The sequence below is a fragment of the Camponotus vicinus genome, unplaced genomic scaffold (genome assembly GCF_025532165.1).
Source record: "Camponotus vicinus isolate PSW18456_S1 unplaced genomic scaffold, iyCamVici1.0 SCAF_8, whole genome shotgun sequence".
In the NCBI taxonomy this organism is placed as follows: Eukaryota; Metazoa; Arthropoda; class Insecta; order Hymenoptera; family Formicidae; genus Camponotus; species Camponotus vicinus.
This window is the reverse complement of record NW_028141980.1, coordinates 9,343,661-9,363,338: the sequence shown is the minus strand read 5'-3', so window position 1 is coordinate 9,363,338 and position 19,678 is coordinate 9,343,661. Positions and strand designations below refer to the sequence as shown.

General features: G+C 33.7%; 2 protein-coding genes across 4 annotated transcripts in view; one reads left to right on the top strand and one right to left on the bottom strand.

Annotated features, from left to right (window-relative positions):
* The window catches only part of Tsp26a (Tetraspanin 26A), a 105,646-nt gene extending 95,298 nt beyond the window's left edge, over nucleotides 1-10,348 (top strand). For 2 of the 3 annotated variants that reach the window (XM_083107024.1, XM_083107022.1), the window contains 2 exons: nucleotides 2,525-2,641; nucleotides 4,035-10,348. In XM_083107024.1, the coding sequence (XP_082963150.1) occupies nucleotides 2,525-2,641; nucleotides 4,035-4,103 (186 nt within the window). In that variant the 3' untranslated portion in view covers nucleotides 4,104-10,348. The remainder of the gene's footprint in view (nucleotides 1-2,524; nucleotides 2,642-4,034) is intronic. The other variant, XM_083107023.1, reaches the window with a different exon arrangement.
* Nucleotides 1-19,678, bottom strand: part of Mrps24 (mitochondrial ribosomal protein S24) — a 127,103-nt gene that overhangs the window by 99,837 nt on the left and 7,588 nt on the right. The gene's annotated exons all lie outside the window — the stretch shown is intronic.

The following is a 19,678-nucleotide window of genomic DNA, read 5'->3' as shown; positions in this document are numbered from 1 at the left end:
CCAATGGGCATAATAAACGTCCGAAAAACTAGTTTGCACGTCATAAATGTGAATCTCTCTTTCCCTTTCTCTGTCTCTCTTTCTCCTTCTCTTAGCGCAACTATTAATTCCATGATAATTATTCAAATTTCAATTTCGCGGCCGACGAGTTTTATTATTATTTCGATGATGTTCGCATGCAATTATGTCGCAACAAGATTGCATATTGACGTATCGGCCGGTAAACTGGTGCGCATTAATATTACATTAATTGACACGTTTAATCGAAAATTATCGAGAAATTCATAATTAAATTTGTTATTAAAATACGATTAACTTAACCGTCGGTCAATATGTAGCTCCGAAATTAACGAATGATTCAATGGGGCGATAAATTGATTTAGTAAAGAAAAATCGCAACTGACTGACTGACGGCAGTCGATGTAAATTCTGTCAATTGAAATGGGGATTTTATAGCTGATTATAGATTGATAGATCGAAGATTTTCAGGACAGACAAACGTTCGTAGACTTATGTTGATTCGAGGGAAATTATCAAGGCACATCGCGAGACCGTAAAGTCGCTCGCGTGCAATTATATAACGTCAGAATTACGTACGCGCGGAGCCGGTTGGCGCAGAATCATATTACGCTAAAATCACGAGATTATACTACTACGCTAGAGCCCGGGATTATGCTGCGCTATAATCGCGCGCTTATCTATGCTAGCGCACGTGATTGTACCGTGCTAGAATTGCGATGTTATCTATGCTAATACGGCAGATTATAGTACGCTAAAATAGGGAGGCTGCCACTGCCCTCGTGCCTGTCAAAAAAAAAACGAGCTTAAAGAAGGTCTTCGTCAAGGGGTGAGAAATTTAGCGAGTAGCGCACAACGAACGGTGGAAACGAATAAAAACGAGTGGGCACGAGTCTCTCTCCAGAGGTCTTTTTCATCGTCAAATTAATCTTCCTTGCCACTCGCAAAAATCTTCGTCGTTCGCTTACCTTACGCCCTGTCGGAGAGTCTCAATTAACTTTGCGCTTAACCAAAGTCACGTTGCGTACACATCAGACCCTCGTCACCTATTTTTCATCCCCCCAATCTCTATCGTTATCGTCATGGCGCGCATCATCGGCTGCTTTGACGCGCGCGACGAGTCCAAATAAATTAGCAGTTTCCGCACAAAGTTGTTCGAAACGACGAAGAGGGCAGGGCGGAGACTCGAGTAATTAGGGCATCTAACGCCCCGCTAATGAGGGAGTCGCACAATATCGTCGTGTATCGCGGCATCAGCGAAAACGAGAAGGGGGGACGACGATGTTGGAAAAGTTAGGTCGCGGAGAGGGATAAGGTGTAAATGAAGTAGCAGCTTGAAAGCCTCGCGTAGTTACTCTCCGGCTCCTTGAGAGTAAACGCGCGAGGCACGACGTAACAGAGTGGGTTTGTTACTTAGACCCCTTTTCCCGCCCCCCCCTTTCCGCCTTTCGCGCGCCACCGTACCCGTATATATTTTCTTGAGCACGTACGTGTCCTCCCCTCTTGTTCCCTCCCCTCGGAATCTTCCTTCCGTTCTTCTCTTCCTCGTCCTCCCCAGGAACCATTTTATCTTGGCTCGATCTAGCCCCTCTAACGCAACCCCCGTCCACCAAACCCCAATAAATTAGGTTGCTACCTTTATATGACTGGAAATTGAAGTTATCGGCCGGAAACTCGCTAGGAGATTTAAGCGGCGGAATTTATTGTTCGATATCCATGGCTGAGAGAGTCGCTTCTTTAAGCACGTCACTCTCGTAATGCACGAGCCATTCTTCGTAAAGCTCGCTTCGCGAGATTCTTCTCCCGATGATATAGTTCTCGCGACGGAATCGTGGAAAACGGAGAGGAAATGCCTGCCGGACCAAGTACCTTATTGAGTTTTCACTTAACGGAGTGGAGACCGGGATCGAGCGGCGGGATGTAAAAGCGAGGACGGTCTGACCTTTTCAACGTTTCCCGCAGATCCTCGCTCGAGCGACCGAGAGTTAACGACGCCGCAGATTTTATCCTCTCTCGGACTCGTAAGCGGCTTTCGCATCCGCGTAATTCGTCGTAATTTTTCATGATAGCTTATCAATGTTATTATTACAATTCATTTATAGCAAATAAATCCTCTATCATGAGAGAAGAGAGAGAGGCACGATTGATACAGTAATTCAAAACATTAAACATAAAGTATATCTTAAAAGAAAAAACATTTACCCGGATCGTTAGCCTATGTCAAATCCAATGCAAATTATTACGGCAATTTGCATAAATGACGAAACATACGTCGCGACAAACGGTTGCGACACGCGCGCATTAAAATAGCAACCGATTGACGCGATCGACGGTAAAAACGCTGGAGTTACATAAAGAACGGCCAAGTTATCCTTTCACTTTCTCCACGGAAACCTTCACGGAACTAACGCCATCGAATTGTCCTGGACTAACCAACTATAATAATAACATACCGGGGGGGCAACAAACGGTAAGCCAAGTAGCCGTTTCTCCTTTCTTTTTTCAGAACTTTGAGGTCGCCAAAGTGATTTACGAAAAAGGTTGCATACAGGCCGGCGAAGAGTGGATGGAGCGTAATCTCCTCGCGATTGCCAGCGGTGTGGTTGGTACGGCATTCGCTCAGGTACTCACCAGTAAAATGCATTAGTATAAGTACAAACTCCGACCTTCGACACGCATCGGTGAACTTTTAACGAGTACGTGCAAATCCATCGACCCGCCTCGCGAATAATTAACACTTTGAATCTCTCCATTTTACGCTTGATTCGAGTAAAGAATCATAAAACTTTGGCAAAATACCCAGATGAAAATTCATGTTTGATGGAAATTTTTGAAAAATTTTATTCTAAAATTTAAATACATATCTTTGTCTTTCTTTCGCGGAATATTCTTTTAAATTTCCGCTTATAATGGAAAACTTAAACCTTACAACTTGCTTAATTTTCAATTTGCGATTCAGATACATTCTATGTCGGTCGAGAGATTGTCGTCATTGATTCAAAGTGTTAAAATCAGATTTTAGCACGTTTCTCGTAATATATTCGCCGATGCGGCCTGCTACGAGAGCATTATTAGAGCCGTTGCATGCCCTAGAGGAAATAAGGTGAGACTTTATCTCGCTTGCAACGTTGACTGTTACCTATCTCGTTCGTAGCGCGTTACACGCGAGAAGACGTAAAGTAGATGCGAGATACATAGTAATAATACGTAGCTAAGCGATGCAAGTGCATTTATCAATGTAATATATTAAGCCTTCTGAAATTTCATTAAAGGATTTTAAATTATCGCTTATTTATGGCACCAAATTTTTATTATTGTTCATGTATGAGTCGAATCAATACTCAAGCATGTTGATATTATCTGTTGTATTACGATAGATTTTATTAATTTTATTTCATAATCTATATTATTTAGATAATTATTCAGATACCCCTAATTATGTACATATGTATCTAGTTATTTAAAATTACGAATATATTATATATAACGTATATCAACTATATATATATGCACCAAAAAATACACAAGTATACTATCAAAATAATAGCAAGTAAATAAATGTAAATTGAGCAGCTTTCTTTCAATTGAAAAATGCGTACAGTTGTCTCATGTATATTTTTTATGCAAATTTCTCTCTATAACTATATATAAATTTTACATATTTATCATTTTCACAGAGTTGATTCAACGTTCATTTATTTTTTCAACTTTTCTCATCAAAAATATGAAAATAATACGTATTTTCAGAAATAAAATAAGATGATTGAAACATTTTAATTCTTTTATTCCAGTAAAATTTAGAACTCTGTAAAATAGAAGAATTCTAAAATATTTCCGAAATTGTATGTCTCTTCTGTATGATAAGAGGAACAAATTTTGTTCTATTATAGAAAATTAAATCAAATATAAAAAGCAACATGTTTAAAACATTCGAATATTCTGTGAAAGTGCTAAGAATAATTTTGTTCCTAGTTCTCGTAGCTTTTAAATAAATAAAGTATCCTTGCTATTTTCAGATTCTGGGAATCTGCTTCGCGCAAAATTTGCGCGCGGATATATTCGCGCAAAAGGCAAAGTGGCATTGACAATCGCGTGCCCCCACGGCAGTCTAGCATCTTGTCTTTATAGATGCTAACCGGCTACGTTGATCGAGTTACAAGACCTCGACACGGACTCGGAGCTTCGGCGAGCGGACCAATTGGAACTTCCTTTGGATGAAGAGAAAACATAAATCCCTTCGAGGGATTTTCACGGCGATCGAGGCAAAAAAAATATCGTCAGACGGGTTGATGCCAATACGCCTGTTATCTTTGCGATTCTTCGACGATAATCAAATTTGCCGATAACTTTACGTTCGTGCCGCTCAAATCCTTCGACTTGTAAACATCCGAGAAACTTCGCAATTGCACGCGACGATTCCCGTCCTACTCTTTCTATACCGTTCAATCGATTAACTCCCTGATTATATGTCGGATAACGAGAGAAATTGATTGTTTTCGAAGTTCATTCTTATCTACCGCGCGTTAATTAATTTTGTTCGTAGATGGATTTCTTATCGTAAATAGAATTAGAGCAATCTTCCAAAATAGTGACAAATTTTGCAAATATATTTATAGCTGCGTTATTTATGGCATTTCGTAGAAATTAATTTTATTATTTTATAAAAAAATTAAAACAGATATAATTTCTTATTTAATATACAATATATAAAATGAGAACCAACAATTTATCTGTAACATGTTCAATTTTACAAAATAAAAAAATTAACTTTTTATTGATATCGTATTTAAATCGGTGATATATATTTAATTTAAAAGAACGCTTAAAATTTTTTAATAAATAAAATAGAATTTATTGCCATGCACATTTTTATTAATTATAATTAATTTCTCTCAATATCGGACAATGTCGGCGAGAGGACGTCCGACACGAGCGTCCAATAGCGAGGTTTTTCGACTCGAGAGCATCGCATGATATTGTCATGAAACGTCCAAAGTAACATTTGTCTTCATCACCGAAGCGGAACGTCTCGATATTTCATCTCGACGTTGCCTGCGAAACGTATCTACTTCTTTGCGAGAAATCGCGCACCGAAATATTTCGCTCAAGAATTGCGAAAGACAGGCATCTGCTTTCAAATCTTACATGAATCAGCACTCAAATTTAGAATTTTTTTATATTTATGAGATAATTCATTCTTTTACACTGAGCCATCCAAGTCTGTAAAACGCGCTCCAGATAAATAAAAAAATTTCAGAATTTCGTACAAGAATACAATGTGTTTCTGGCTATATTTTTAATAATTTTTTTAAGGTATATATATAATATCAATTTGAAATACAAGTGTCTTAAATGACAAGAGTATAAGAGTGAATTATTGGATTATACGAAATGGATATTCTCGAATCGAAAAACGACTTGTTCCAGAATATCCGCACCTCTCTTAATCCAAGTCAACAAGCAATCACAAGTGACACTTAAGACGCGAACTCGATTCCACTGAGAATCGATACTCGTAGAACAAACAATAAGATCTCATCCTGTGCCTGGTACTTGCAATTCGATCTCTCTCGAAACGTCTCGGGGCCGATTACATCAACTTCGATTATCGTCGTTTAATCGCGGTATTAACTACATTTTCGCTCTCCACCTATAAAGTTAGAGGGGTCACAGTTCTGCCTCAAAGAGAGATAGAAAGTTTCGTTAACCAGAGTTAGTTAATTGAACCTATCAAATAGTTGACTGTCAGACTCGATTAAATCAACATCAGCCATCACTAATTGTGGTTAATCAATTATTTTTTAGTAAAACTCAATCGTGCTAAGTACATACGTACAAACGAGCATCCTGGTGGAGTTAACCGATAAATGCAATCGATCCTTAATACGACTCGCAACTCTTGATCGCTCGACCGTGGCAAGATTCGAAGGACACGGTCGATTGCGAAATTTCGCTCGGAGACGGAAGTCGATACGTTTCGCGCGTTTATATATGGAAAAAAAAACAGACAAACACCCTCGCCAGGTCCGCGAGCTACAACGTGTCGAGCCATTAAAGTCGATTGACGTAACGTCGTCGTGGGGGCGCGGTGAACGAGAAAAGTCGACTTCACCGCACAACACAACACTTGAAACAACAACTTTCCGCCGTGACGGGGAAGAACGGCAGCCATACAACACGCACGAGTGTACAATAACTTTCCCTTGCTCCAATCGCTCTCGTTAAAACGATGGCAGTGGATCCATCGTACCACTTCAGGCATATTGATCCCACAAGTCGGCACATCCCTCCATCATCGGCGGGCCAGGTGTCCGTCGTACACCCTGTCTACTCGTATCGCACGCACGTCAGAAAACACGTCACTCAAAAGACCTCCTCGACCCCTCGATTTATCCTATAATAGCTGCTATTTATCGCTACGATAACTGAGAATGAGCACAATGATGAATTCGTGAATTTCGGAAATGGATTTACTAAAACCAGCCACTCGCGCTTTACGTTTCATTATAAAATTTATTTTTAATTAAAAAATTTATTAAAATTTATTTTTAAATAAAATTGAAAGAGAAAAGAAATTAATCATAATATTATGTTTACATTTTTCCTTTGCTAAAAATATTGAAAATTACATGTAACAAACTTGTTTGCGATAAATAAACGCTGTTATGAATTGCGATAATAATCTGATATGTTTATATTGATATGGAATCTTTTGCGGGAAAAATAATATCAAAGAGATTTTGACATATGCTGTTATAAAGGGTCGACATGGTAAATATGAGCGAAGTGTATGTATTTTATATCATGTATTAAATTGCACGTGCAGTTGAATGAATTATCTGCTTTACGTGGGTTACGTGCGAGTAGACGTGGGTGACGCAACGTGCTAACTCGGGCTGTTAATATTTATAAATCTTGTGTGCTAGGATATACACGACGGTTCCTTACGTATTAATTTATGCTCGAACTTAGCGACAACGTAGCAAAAATTCGCAGGAAAAATTGCTGAGAAAATATCACAAGATTTTCCCGAATCTACGAAAATTTATTTCGTTGGACAAAAGAGACAAAAAATTAAATTTTTCCGAAAATTTATAATTAGATCGTAAAACATTTTAACGCGGCTGGACCGTGTACGAAAATAATTAAATAATTAATAAAATTACATAATTAATAAAATAATCACATAAAAAAATGAAACTGATAAGTTTTTAAATTTTAAATTTTACAATTGATAAGTTTTTAAATTTTACAAAATGCATCTTGAATTATAAAGCAAAAATCTAATACCAATGTGTTTTCTCTGATCGATCTACGTGCCAATCGATTGCTTGATATAACCTGTTGCTAAACAGTTCGAGCATGAATGCGAAATATGTCGTATATATATCCTTTTTTTTCCTTAAAGACATTTTTACAAATTTATTCCCTGTAAATTTCATCACGTTAATTAATCGAATATATCGGTACAATTAGCGAGAAATATCTGTTGAAGGAACGCCGTTGTTTTACATACCAAGTCCGCTATACGAATTTATTGTCGACTCACTCTAGAAACACCTCTATCATAAGTACACGATGTTGATTCGTGATGTTGATTAGTCATACTTTGTTTCACCGTATAAAGAAGTTAAGTTAACTGACGATTGTAATTTCTCACGAGTCACTGGCGCCAATGTGGAAACGCGGGTTTAGCAAAGCGGCTGTGCTATTTAAGACGAATAATACTCTTTTCATAGATGGTTGTTTTTAATATTATCCCCTATCTGTCTCTCTCATGTGTTTTACGACGAGTGACGAACATAATGCATACGATGTATACATAAGATCTGTAATGATCTGCTTTATCGAGATTAAAATATAAAAAAAATATCACACATCTCCTAGTAAACTAAGAATGACTGTTTTAAAAAGATACGTTCCAATATATGTATATGATTTCTGTATTTCATTTATAAGTGCGTGACAAGCACAGATGTATGTAGGTTACGTTTAATATAAAATCGTCGAAACAATTTGCTAAACCCGACATTTCCGGCCCGTGCATCGTTCCATTAATTTAATTTGTTAACCTGATCCGATATCCTCATTGAGATTATGGGCAATCTCGCCAAAGAATATACGGATCACGTAACAAAAATTAAGTTCGAAAAAATATATTTTATATTAATTATATTATATATATTAAGCGAATTAAGTTAATGTATGCAAATTAATTCGTTTTATTTTTTGCAAGAGATTTTCAATTTTTCTCTTTCAATTTATTCAAATAACGGATAATATGTTGATAATCGTACTTCTTCGTTTCGCATCACAATTGTTAAATATCAGTTGCTTAGATTCATAAGGCATCAAATTTACCATAAGATCGAGCCAGTAATCTCTGGTTAAGTTATTTAGTTTAATTATTCGCAAGAAATTTACACTGCAACCGTCTTTCATATGCAAAAATAAATGAAATTTATTTTTAAAACGCGATATTATAATTTGCCATATCTCGCATACTTAATAATTTCATAAACCAGTCATCTATCTAATTGGTAATCTATTAGATTATATTTGAACGAATTAACGATTTTTGTTCTCTATACGTAGGATTTATCACATCACATGTTTGTAATCTCATAAATGTTGCAAAACTGAATATTTCACCCTTAAGCACAATATCACTTGCATATTCTTTTTTATTAACTTTTTATCGTAATAAAAATATGATTTACATAATTTTTGTTGTTCTTTTCTTTCACCAATTTAATTTTGCCGTCGATATATTTTCTATATTTTGTGATACATTAATATATGTGTGTGTGTATCATCTCTCTTTTAATTGTAATCTAAATGTTTCACATATTTATTTTTCAAATTTATCCAAAAAAATTATAATTCTTTAAATATTGAATATTAGAAAAAAATTTTGACAATTTTTTAGTTGTATTTAGAGTGATATTTCTTACAATATCACTAGCAGTGCATTTCGATGTAGCAATCTTTAAATGTTACTGATAAATAATTGCAATTATCTCCGATTGTAAAATAATCGATAGTGACTCGACAAGCTAAAGGTAACCAAAATGATAATAATTTATATCTTACTATCCGATCCATCTACTGTCTTATGGGCAGTTATTTCATTACATTCCTCCTTTAAAATTCTTGTAAATACTGTATATTTACTTGTAAAAAAAGAACTAAGGGATAGTTTAATCGCTTGACCAATACCGTTATAAAAGAAAATAATGTAATATAACGTTTTTTTTCATGTAGAATAAAAAACAAGATTCTTTGTCCAATCAGCGCATTCCGAATCTTGTAAATATGTAACCGCATATGCCATCGTATCGACATAATCGGAAAATAAATCAATTATCGTGCCAAAAAATTCCAGTCACATTTGAATATATCATCGATGAATTTGAGAAAATAGTCGAAAACAAATGTATAAATGTACAATTCAAGAGTTTATTTCTCCACATATAAACTATATTTCATATATATAAATATATTTTTTAAAATATGAAGATTATACGTCTACTTCTCCCGTATTAACTTTCTAATACATACTCTCAACTTTTCTTAATAATAATTTTAAATATTATTTAAAGCGAAATAAACTTTTGGAGAAATAAACTCTTCAGTTTAAATTCAGTGTACAAGTGGCTATTGTTTCAAAAGCATCGAGATATAACGTAAGTAACGACTAAAAAATTCGCGATGTCCGGTTATACCACGATTAGATTGCGTAATTACTTTGCGTTCTTTTTATATGACGCATATCTATATACAATACATTTAATGTAAATAAGAACGAAACATATTCGAGTAGAGACTAGGCAAACTGACCAGGCAAACCGATTTTATAACATTTCGATCTTTCCCTTCGTGCCACGAATGCGTTCAATATTGTTCGGAAAGATTATGGAATTTATAGGTCCATTAGTCGTACAAAGATCTTTGCTATGGATAAAGTCTATATTAATTGTAATTGACTTTTACGTACTGCCTTATTTTACTATAGCCTCTCAATTTAATGATTACGAGATATACGATTGCCAATACTTCGAGCCGTATGCGTATGTTTCTAATTAAGACGACACTGCCATTGTGGTGTTTGATTTTTTGATAATTTGCGATTTATTATATCGGTGCGATTATACATATGTAATATAGATAAATAGCACTTCTAAGTGTAATCACATTGTAATTGAACTAATGTAAATATACAGTCACATACTTTTCTTGTAAGAGATTACTGTAATGTTTTTATGGACAAAAAAAATGGATATTTATACCCATCATGTAAAAGAGTCAATAAAAATTATGATAATTGGTACTTTTGCACAATTTCGTTAAAAAAAGGTTTATGCTTATTGACGTAACATTTATATTTTATTATCACGATGCATATATCGAAGCGAGAAGATATATTAATATATAAACTATTATTATAATATATATAAAATATATTGTTATTATATTGTTTGTTGCATGGTTCGATCAGCAGTGTTTTGATAAATATTTTTCTGTATTATTATATTCCCTCTTTAGGTTCTTTTTTGTTTTTTTATATTATGCGTGAAGTATATAATCAGACTTATCATACTTATTATACTATTATTATTGCATGCTATTAAACCATTCTTCACTGCTTATCAATCGAGAAAAAAAACAGGAAATAAAGCAATTTTGTCGATCGTAACATCAAACGGTAACTGGACAAACGCAGAACTAACTAGTAATACCGGCTATATTTGCACTTCCCAGGTAACTCTTCCCAGGTAAGCGTTCATTTAATAATCACTAGATGACTACACATATTTTTTTTACGAAATTTAATTACAACAACCATGTGCAGTAATTACAAAATAAATTTTTCTTCTATTTACATTAAAAATAATGTCTCCAAAAATTTAATTTTTATATAGTAAAGATATATTATTTATTTTTTATAAAAAAATTATACTCCGTATATTTTCTCCCTCTTATTCTTCTTCTATCATACATTTACAATAGAGTCTATCTCTGTCCACTGAATCTAACATAAGTCATTCAGTCAGACTTATCCGGATTGATTCGGACTCTTCTTTCGAGAAATCATGCATCGTACCAAGCATGCCCATAAAACTCTTGCACAAAATTTTTAGCACTCGGTGCGTTCATCGCCAAAGCATTATTCTTATAGTTCTTTATTGTCAAAGCACGATATCTTCCTGTGCGCGTGACCCAGTTTTGACGGTAGAATTGTTCGAAAGTCTAAAGGTGTATGTGTATGCAACCGTTACAATATGAATCTTATCCAATCTGGGACAGAAATAGTTTATCTGATTGTGCAAATAAGTACAAGCATAGTATATATTCGATTGCGAATGTTTAATTACGCGATTATTATTATTGCTGTTATTGCATAGTCCACGAATATGCGGGGTCACTCAAGAAATTTCCTTAAATATACGTAACCGAGACTTTACATATACGTGTCGAGAGGTCTACGTGAAAGTCGCAACGTAGATTATGGTGAGCCACGACGGTCATTATACAGCAATCACCGTGATTATTGTCCTTCGAGTCGAATGGAAGGTGATTCAGGTTATCATTTATTTTTTTTTTGCCTTTCTTCTCTTACATAGACACTCAATATTGTTCCGATATTTCTGTACTAAACTATATATATCGATAAATCAATCTTTCAACGTTTTCACAAACTGATTTTTTTTTCAAACGCAAGCGCATTTAATTTCCAAAGAGGTTTTGTATAAAATATATAACAAGTTTTATAAAGGAAAATATTCTAAATTCTAAATTGATAAGGTATGTAAAAGTTTATATGACTGATGTCCGAAATATTACTTATTGTTATAGTACATATATGGAAGAATGATACACATAACTATTTTTGATCTCCGAATAACGATCTCACTGAGAAGCTTTATATATTTAAACTTATCCTGGAATCCAAGTGGCAAACTATCGACCCAACAGCAGCATAAATGTCAAACGAATCCTCACATAAAAATCGACTAAAACAAATATGCGAGCAGTATTGCGAAATCCTTTCGGCCTACTTTTGCCTTCTTTTATCTAGACTATGCGACCTAAAAAGAAAGAAGAAAGGGAAAATTTGCCGAATTTTTTCAACAATATGATATATGATTAGATTCACGCGACCGTTTTTTTTCTAATCGTAAACAAGATGATCCATTATTTCTCGGACCATCTAAAAAAACTGATTTTTGATTAAGCACAACCTATAATAAAAATATTGCAGAAGATAGAAACATCGCAAAACTCTGCATTTTTACTTTGTGTATGTCATTATTTATTGAGGTTGAATATCGATATATCTGATTATGCATTTTAACATTACAGCACTCGTAAAATAATTACAATGTTATGTAAACAGTAATTGTTGCATAAGTCGCACAACTGATAAAGAGTGAAATAAAATTATTCATCGAGATGAGTTAAAAATGAACTTGACTCTCAATCAGAGAGTAAAATGAATTTTATATATCTCAAGATAAGATATTTTAGAGGTACTATCTCATCCATCTCAAGTATCAAGTTTATCCGTGAACATATCGATAAATTTTTTTCTCTATGTTTTCTTCTTTTTACTTCCAGTATCGAAAAATCTAAAATTTTTACCGATTGCAGCTGCCGATCGTTAAATGACAACTTACACAGCTTTCAAATACTTTTATTGCATTCTATTACATGATATTGCACTTTATGACGTAGTATCAAGTGTATTTTTCACTCTACGGTCTCTGGGCCAAGCTAACCTGATAAGTCCGCGAATATACGTTCATAAATAGCGCTATGTAACGTGCTAACGCGCGCTATGTAGAACGAACTTTATATTACGAGTATAAAAAGAAAATTCACACCGATGATATACATGTTCGTGATAATCAGATACAAATGCTCTATTAAATAATTCAATCATTTTCCTCAATAAATAATCTTGAAAATATTTATCTATCTTTCAGACGAATTGATTAATGCAAAAAAGATTTCTAAAAAGACTAAGATTAAACGATTAAGATTTTTCGATCCATACATTTTTATTAGATTTCTCGTTTGTGTGCGAAAAATGAATAATAAATAATTAAAATAATTTCAATGCAATAATTTTCTTTTTCTATTATGCTCTTAAATGTCATGAATAAATAATGTAATAAATTAATAAGTAATGATAATTATGTTTAACGAGTTAATAAAAGTTAACCTAACCTAACCTAAAAGTATAGAAAATATAAAAAAAGTTTTAAAAATTTAAAACAATATCCAACATTAATTGCGTGTTTACTTTTCCTATATATATGTCCTACCAGTTAAAATTAAATAAGTATTTTTTAAAAAGCATCTTAAAATATTAATTATGAAATTTGCGTTTTATCATTTTATTCGGACGTTACTGGCATTATCGACTTCCGTAGGTGTGGCTTATCGTTAGTAACTAAGCGATGTTAAAAATAGAGAACATACTTGTGTTGCGACAGATGCACTTATAGACTCCAAGCGATTGTTAGATATTATTTAACCGAAAATCTATACACGGCAATCGTTGTACAAAATTATTAAAACACTAATTTGTTTACTTATAACCGTTGTATTCGATATCGCAAATAATACCACACATATACACACATATTCACGAAAATTGGATCAATATTGAATTAAAATATCGACCGATAACTACAAATACTTAAATCGAGTGAATTTATTTTCGCACATGTGATAAAGGTAAATATAAATATAATCGTGCAATTTTGAAAACACGTCTTACCAGTTAAAATTCAACAATTTATTAAAATACGCTTTAAAAACATTAGTCATCAAATTTACGTTTCATTTTTTCATTCGGAATTCGAGCAATGAAAAATGTCGCTGAATATTGCAACATGCTGTTATATCGTAGTAATAAAAAAAGAACGAATTATTATAAGCAATATAAGTTTGAAGAAATTGTTAGAGCTCGCCGCAGATAATAACAGCGATAAATAAATAAATAAAAAGTCAATATGATTCAAGGCTCGTATTTAGTTAGCACTGAGCGTATGTTTAATATGTAATATGTGCAAATTTTTGTTGACCTTACAATTCTTTTCATAAAAAAATGCATTCAATTGCGGCAAGGTAACGGTATTAATATCGTAAAGTTTTTACAATATCGCTTTGTCAAAGCATAAGAACAAACAATTGATGGTATGTGAAAAATCTTATCTCGCACAATATTTTATTTCCGGGTGAACTGGTTCCTACTTGCGATATTGTCTTTATCATATCAAATGCTAAAAATATAAAAACGACATGTGAAATGTGTTCAAGATATATGTCTATCCTTTTTTAAAAGTCTGAAATTAAACTTATTATTAATTGAGGCTCATGTTTTTAAACTCTGCATATTTTATTATAAATTTTCTGCTAACAATTTAATGAATTTCAAATATATATATATATTCGAAATTTAAATTATTAAATTATTTGAGGTTGAGCTTAAAGAGAGAAAAAAATTTTACTTTTATTATTTTACGATTAATTAAGAAGAGTAAACAATGTTAGTCTAGAATTGTATTTATTTTAAAAAGAATTTCATCTCTCACTCTAAATGCAAATGCGTAATATTATTGTTGTAAGCTCACATTAATGTTTAAAAATTAATAGAGAAATGCTTGAAATAACAGAAACCGATATTTACTTATGTTTTTATGATATATGAGCACCCACTTATTTTGTCACAAAAAATTATATGTTTAAATTTGTAATTATAAATGTATTTTAATATTTCTGATTCATTTAATAATGAAGATCAGTCACATAAATCGCTTTTATTATATTAATGCAAAGTGCCCTGTATAAATATTGCGAATTTAAAACATCTTATTAATTAATCGAACAATCTGAAAAATATAAATGCGACATTGCATATATTTCGTAAATATATTTTATATTTGATGTTTCTTTGCTACTTTGTGATGTAATAAATTCTATTCTTTTTCTCTCACTTTTTATATTATTAACTTGCATATTAATTTAAATCCTGTATCTCTATCTTCAGATATATTTGAATAATTATTGATGCCCATAATTTGAGCAGATATTAGCAATGTCGGTATCTTTATTATTAAATATTACATAAAATGGTAATAATATATTGGTATGAAATATTTTTGCTAATAAAAAAGTAGAATAAAAAATTGCACTAATAAGCCTACATACATACATACATACATACATACATACATACACCAAATTGATTCGAATTTTATTTTAATAATGCAATATGTAAAATCATGCTTGTGCATAATTATTATTCTAATTATTATAAGTAATAATGTTCTTAATAATAATAAGTAATAATTCTTGCACGTGCCGTGATAAACATCGTTATAACACAATATGTTACACGGAAACTGAGTCACAACACGACTAGTGAGCCTCATAATGAAGCGAGTCCGGTATTTACAATATTTCAATGAGCGTTTTATTCTCTTGTCACGCTAATTACACACGCACGAAATCGTTATCTACGCCGCACGAGAAAGTCCGGTAACGAATTTTATAATTACTGTGAGATACATATACTTACAATACTTTTTCTATCGCGAGATAATGTCTGGTGCATATAATTTCGCAGGAATTATAATGATTCTTATAGATAATGGAGAAAAAATACCGAGCATGATATTCTTATTTTGAACTGCTAAGAATGGCGTATATGTTAATAATATACACCGTCTTCGCGTAATTAATGACGATAGTCCTCGTGCAACCTCAGCTGGTATCGATTCCGTAAACATCGCTTAACGATCAAGCCGCGAAGACCACGTGGAAAAAAATACACTTTACCGTACATACAAGACAATGTTCTGACACTGAGACGGAAAATAACGATATATAAATATTACGTCGCGATATCAGCGGAAATTGAGCGATAATTGAAGAAAGATACCGAAAGTCTTCGAACTTACGTTTCTCTGTAATTAAAAAATATGGAAATAAGATGTAAAAATATATGACACACACAATGTCCGAATCCAAAATCTTCCAACAATACATATATCGCGATATTGATGGCGCGATAGATCGCCCATGACAGGTGCATATTTGATATGCGATCGGATGTGTGTAAACAGGATAATACACATCGCGTGAGGGAGAGAATATCATGCGCGAACATTGCGTAATACGAAAATGTCTGGTGTTCGAATTAGCATAAGACAACAGTAAATGCAGAGCTGAAGCGCGCGGTCCAACGAGCGTAAGTCGATTCGCGACAAGGAAACCGCGAAATGTAAGCCCGACGAGGAACTTGGCGATACGTTCGGATTAAATTCTCCTCCACGTACCGCCAAAGTTTATTCAAGAGCATCTGCAGACAGACGTTATGCCGTAGAACCTGCACTTTGGTCCGTCAATACTTGCGTCATCTCCGAAAAAAGTAGAAAAAAAATATTTTTTTATATTCTCTCTCTCTCTCTCTCTCTTCTGAATAGCACCACAAGTGCAATAAAAGAATATTTTTTTCCGCCTTCCATCTGTGAATTTTGTACATACGATGTAAAGATAATAAATCTTGATAGCAGTTGTTAACCTTTATACTGCCAGCATTTTTTCGTCAAAGTAATGGTTCTTTTTCCCAGAAATTTTTCTATATAATAACATATATATTACGCAGAATTTCGAAATTTGTTCAGAGTCACAAAAGCTTTCCGGCAGTCTAAAGATTAAACCTCAATAGCCATATTTTACATTTAAATCTCTTCTTTATATACAATACATTTCCATTGTATTCACGATTCAAAAAGATAAAAACGCGAGAAAAAATGATAATCTCCGTAAAAAGAAGAAAAAAAAGAAATAACAGATTAATCGCACTTCAACGTTCGTTCGTTCGTTGATTCATTTATTTGCCGATAGATGTTACATAATCCACGTATATCATTAATCCATTGATACGCAGTCGCCAGTGTGTCGATACATTTATGCCTGCGCTGCACAAACTATACCTGACAGCTTCAATAACCGAGATTAGGCGCTCGGCGAGTCTTTTCCTATAACGTTGTTCGAAATCGCCCATAGCAATGAATGGCGCCGAAAAACCGTCATGACTCATCGCGACTCGGCGTCAACGCGTATCGCTCACCGAGATGCATCACACGAAATGTGAGATGCTCGTTAGTCTCGTTCCAGGTGGCTCGTTACCGCCGGTAGCTCTGTGTCAAGTATCACATAAGTTAGTCTCGACGCGCGTGACACTCGCGTAATGCCGCATGAAGGAGGAAGAATTATGAAAGGATGGCGGAAGCGAAAAAAAAAGGAGCCGCGAGCTGTCGGAGCGAAATGTCGATCACGTACCGTTATACGACGTTCTGACGTATTTCCTCAGCGTATCGGTCTCTTGGACAAAATTCAGAATACACGGCTTTAAATCGCTACTTCTCGCTATAATCGCGTGGTCTCGCGTGTTAAAAATATTTTCACAGCCTCATAGTCGATCGATCTTTCATCTGTCAACAGGAGAGACTCGTCTCAAGATTCATCTTTACATTCTTTACTTTTATCTCGTTGATTTTCAATGTGCAACGCTTGCAAATTTAGCGCGTAAACAAGTCGATGAAGCTTAGAAGAATCAATTTAGCGATGCATACTTCGTGTCGTGTATGCATAGGCAAAAATACATGTTCATCCATCAGGCGTTTATTAGGAATAGCAACGAGTAGCGGCTCTGTCGCATATTAAAAATATCAATGCACGTGGAATTGTAGATATGCTGATGTGATAATGTTTGTTTGTCTTATTCTTAATTCCTCATATTGTCATTATATACACGTATAATAATTGTGCATGTTTATGAGCGGTGATTTATATATAGCGAGATAATTGCACGTCTTTAATACGCGATAAAATGTACGAAATGTTAAACTCCAGACGGCTTTACTTGTAACGGGAACATTGGACTAGGAATTACCGCGCATACGAGCACAACGAGCACATAACACGCAGACGAGGAGATTATGCTAATTCAGTGGCAGTGATTTGCCAGCGTGTGTGGTGACATTTGGATTTGCAGATGGCTAAACGCGACTCGGAGAAACGAAAATTCAGACGATGTCCACTGGATCAAAGTCCTATAAATTATGCAACATACCGTCCATTATTTCCTTCGATAACTTAATTCCTTCACTTGTGTAAACGTTTATAACGGAGAACATACTATAATCGCATATTTTTTAAATATTATATTTTATTATATATATATATATATATGTGTGTTTATGCTTATAAGTTCAAGTTACTTACTCGAAAATTGTAGAAGCATTATAAATAAATTTGACCACAATTTATATATTATCGGCGACAAATTCAAGAATTAAAAATCTGGAGATCTCATCGTATCCAGAATTCGTGATCATATTATTGAAGATAAATTAAGACAAAACTTTATGAAACAATATAAAAAAACAATAAGCGCATTATATTCAGTGATAAAGACATCTTATATAATTTTTATGCAGTCGAAAAGTAATTGAAATAAAAAAGAAATCATGAAAACTCCGTGAAAGTTATAAAAAAAAGTAATAAAAAAATCTATTCAGGCGGATAAAAGAGCTAATGTCGGAAGATGTTAAATATGTGAATTCTCTATTTTTTTAACGGCTGACATGATCGAGAACATTGCCACGTATAACCGTGTTACGATTGGAAACCTAATGGAGATCACGTGAAACGTCCATATATCCATATATCACTCGTTCAACATTTGAAGAGAAATGACCGAGTCGCAACGGCGATTATTACAGCGACACATAGACACTACACATATCGAACCATTCAGTTGTATAATTCTTGACACATGTCTATAATGTACAGTTTTTCCGCATTTATTTTCATATTGCGAATAATGTGTTTTCGTAGTTATTAGCAGGAAGACATTTAACTATTCATGTGCGTCCGTTTTATTTCCGCGATACTTCAAAGTTTGCGGAAACGCAGTTTATTTTTGTATCCCTCCCATGTATTCCAAAACATCCTAACAATCTTCCTTATTCTCGACAAGTCTCGACCGTGGCATCAGATCAGCGAGATGACATCATAATAAGTGAACAACAATGACATAAGAATCGTAAAAATGAAGATATGCATTTATCGTCAAGGTCTATTTGATGGGAAATGCAAGCATTTTTAATCAACGTCCTTCTAAAAATATGAAAGAAAATTCGAGGCAACTAAATTGTAATCAATATCTTTCCAAGAATATAAATTAATATTAATAATAAAATATGAATAAATATATATCAAAATAATATGTATATTTCTCTATCATTATATTTATAATGAGAGTTGGATTCTTATATTTATCATGTCCCTCCTTTCGTATATCTTATTTCATTGTCTTATTTCATCTCAGGCTCTCTCTTTACAGCAGGACGGTGACCTCAACGATGAATTCTAAGAAAATAACGGCAGATAAAATCGTAACAAAGATACACACGATACATTTATTTCGATTTTAAAGACGTAACAGGAAGAATTGTTTGCGGTTTATGTTATCGCGCGAATGAAAGATGACACAAGAAATAGTGACGCATATATCAATATCGCATTGATATTTTTAGCCAACGTCATCATGATAATTGTATTACCGGTAAAATTACCG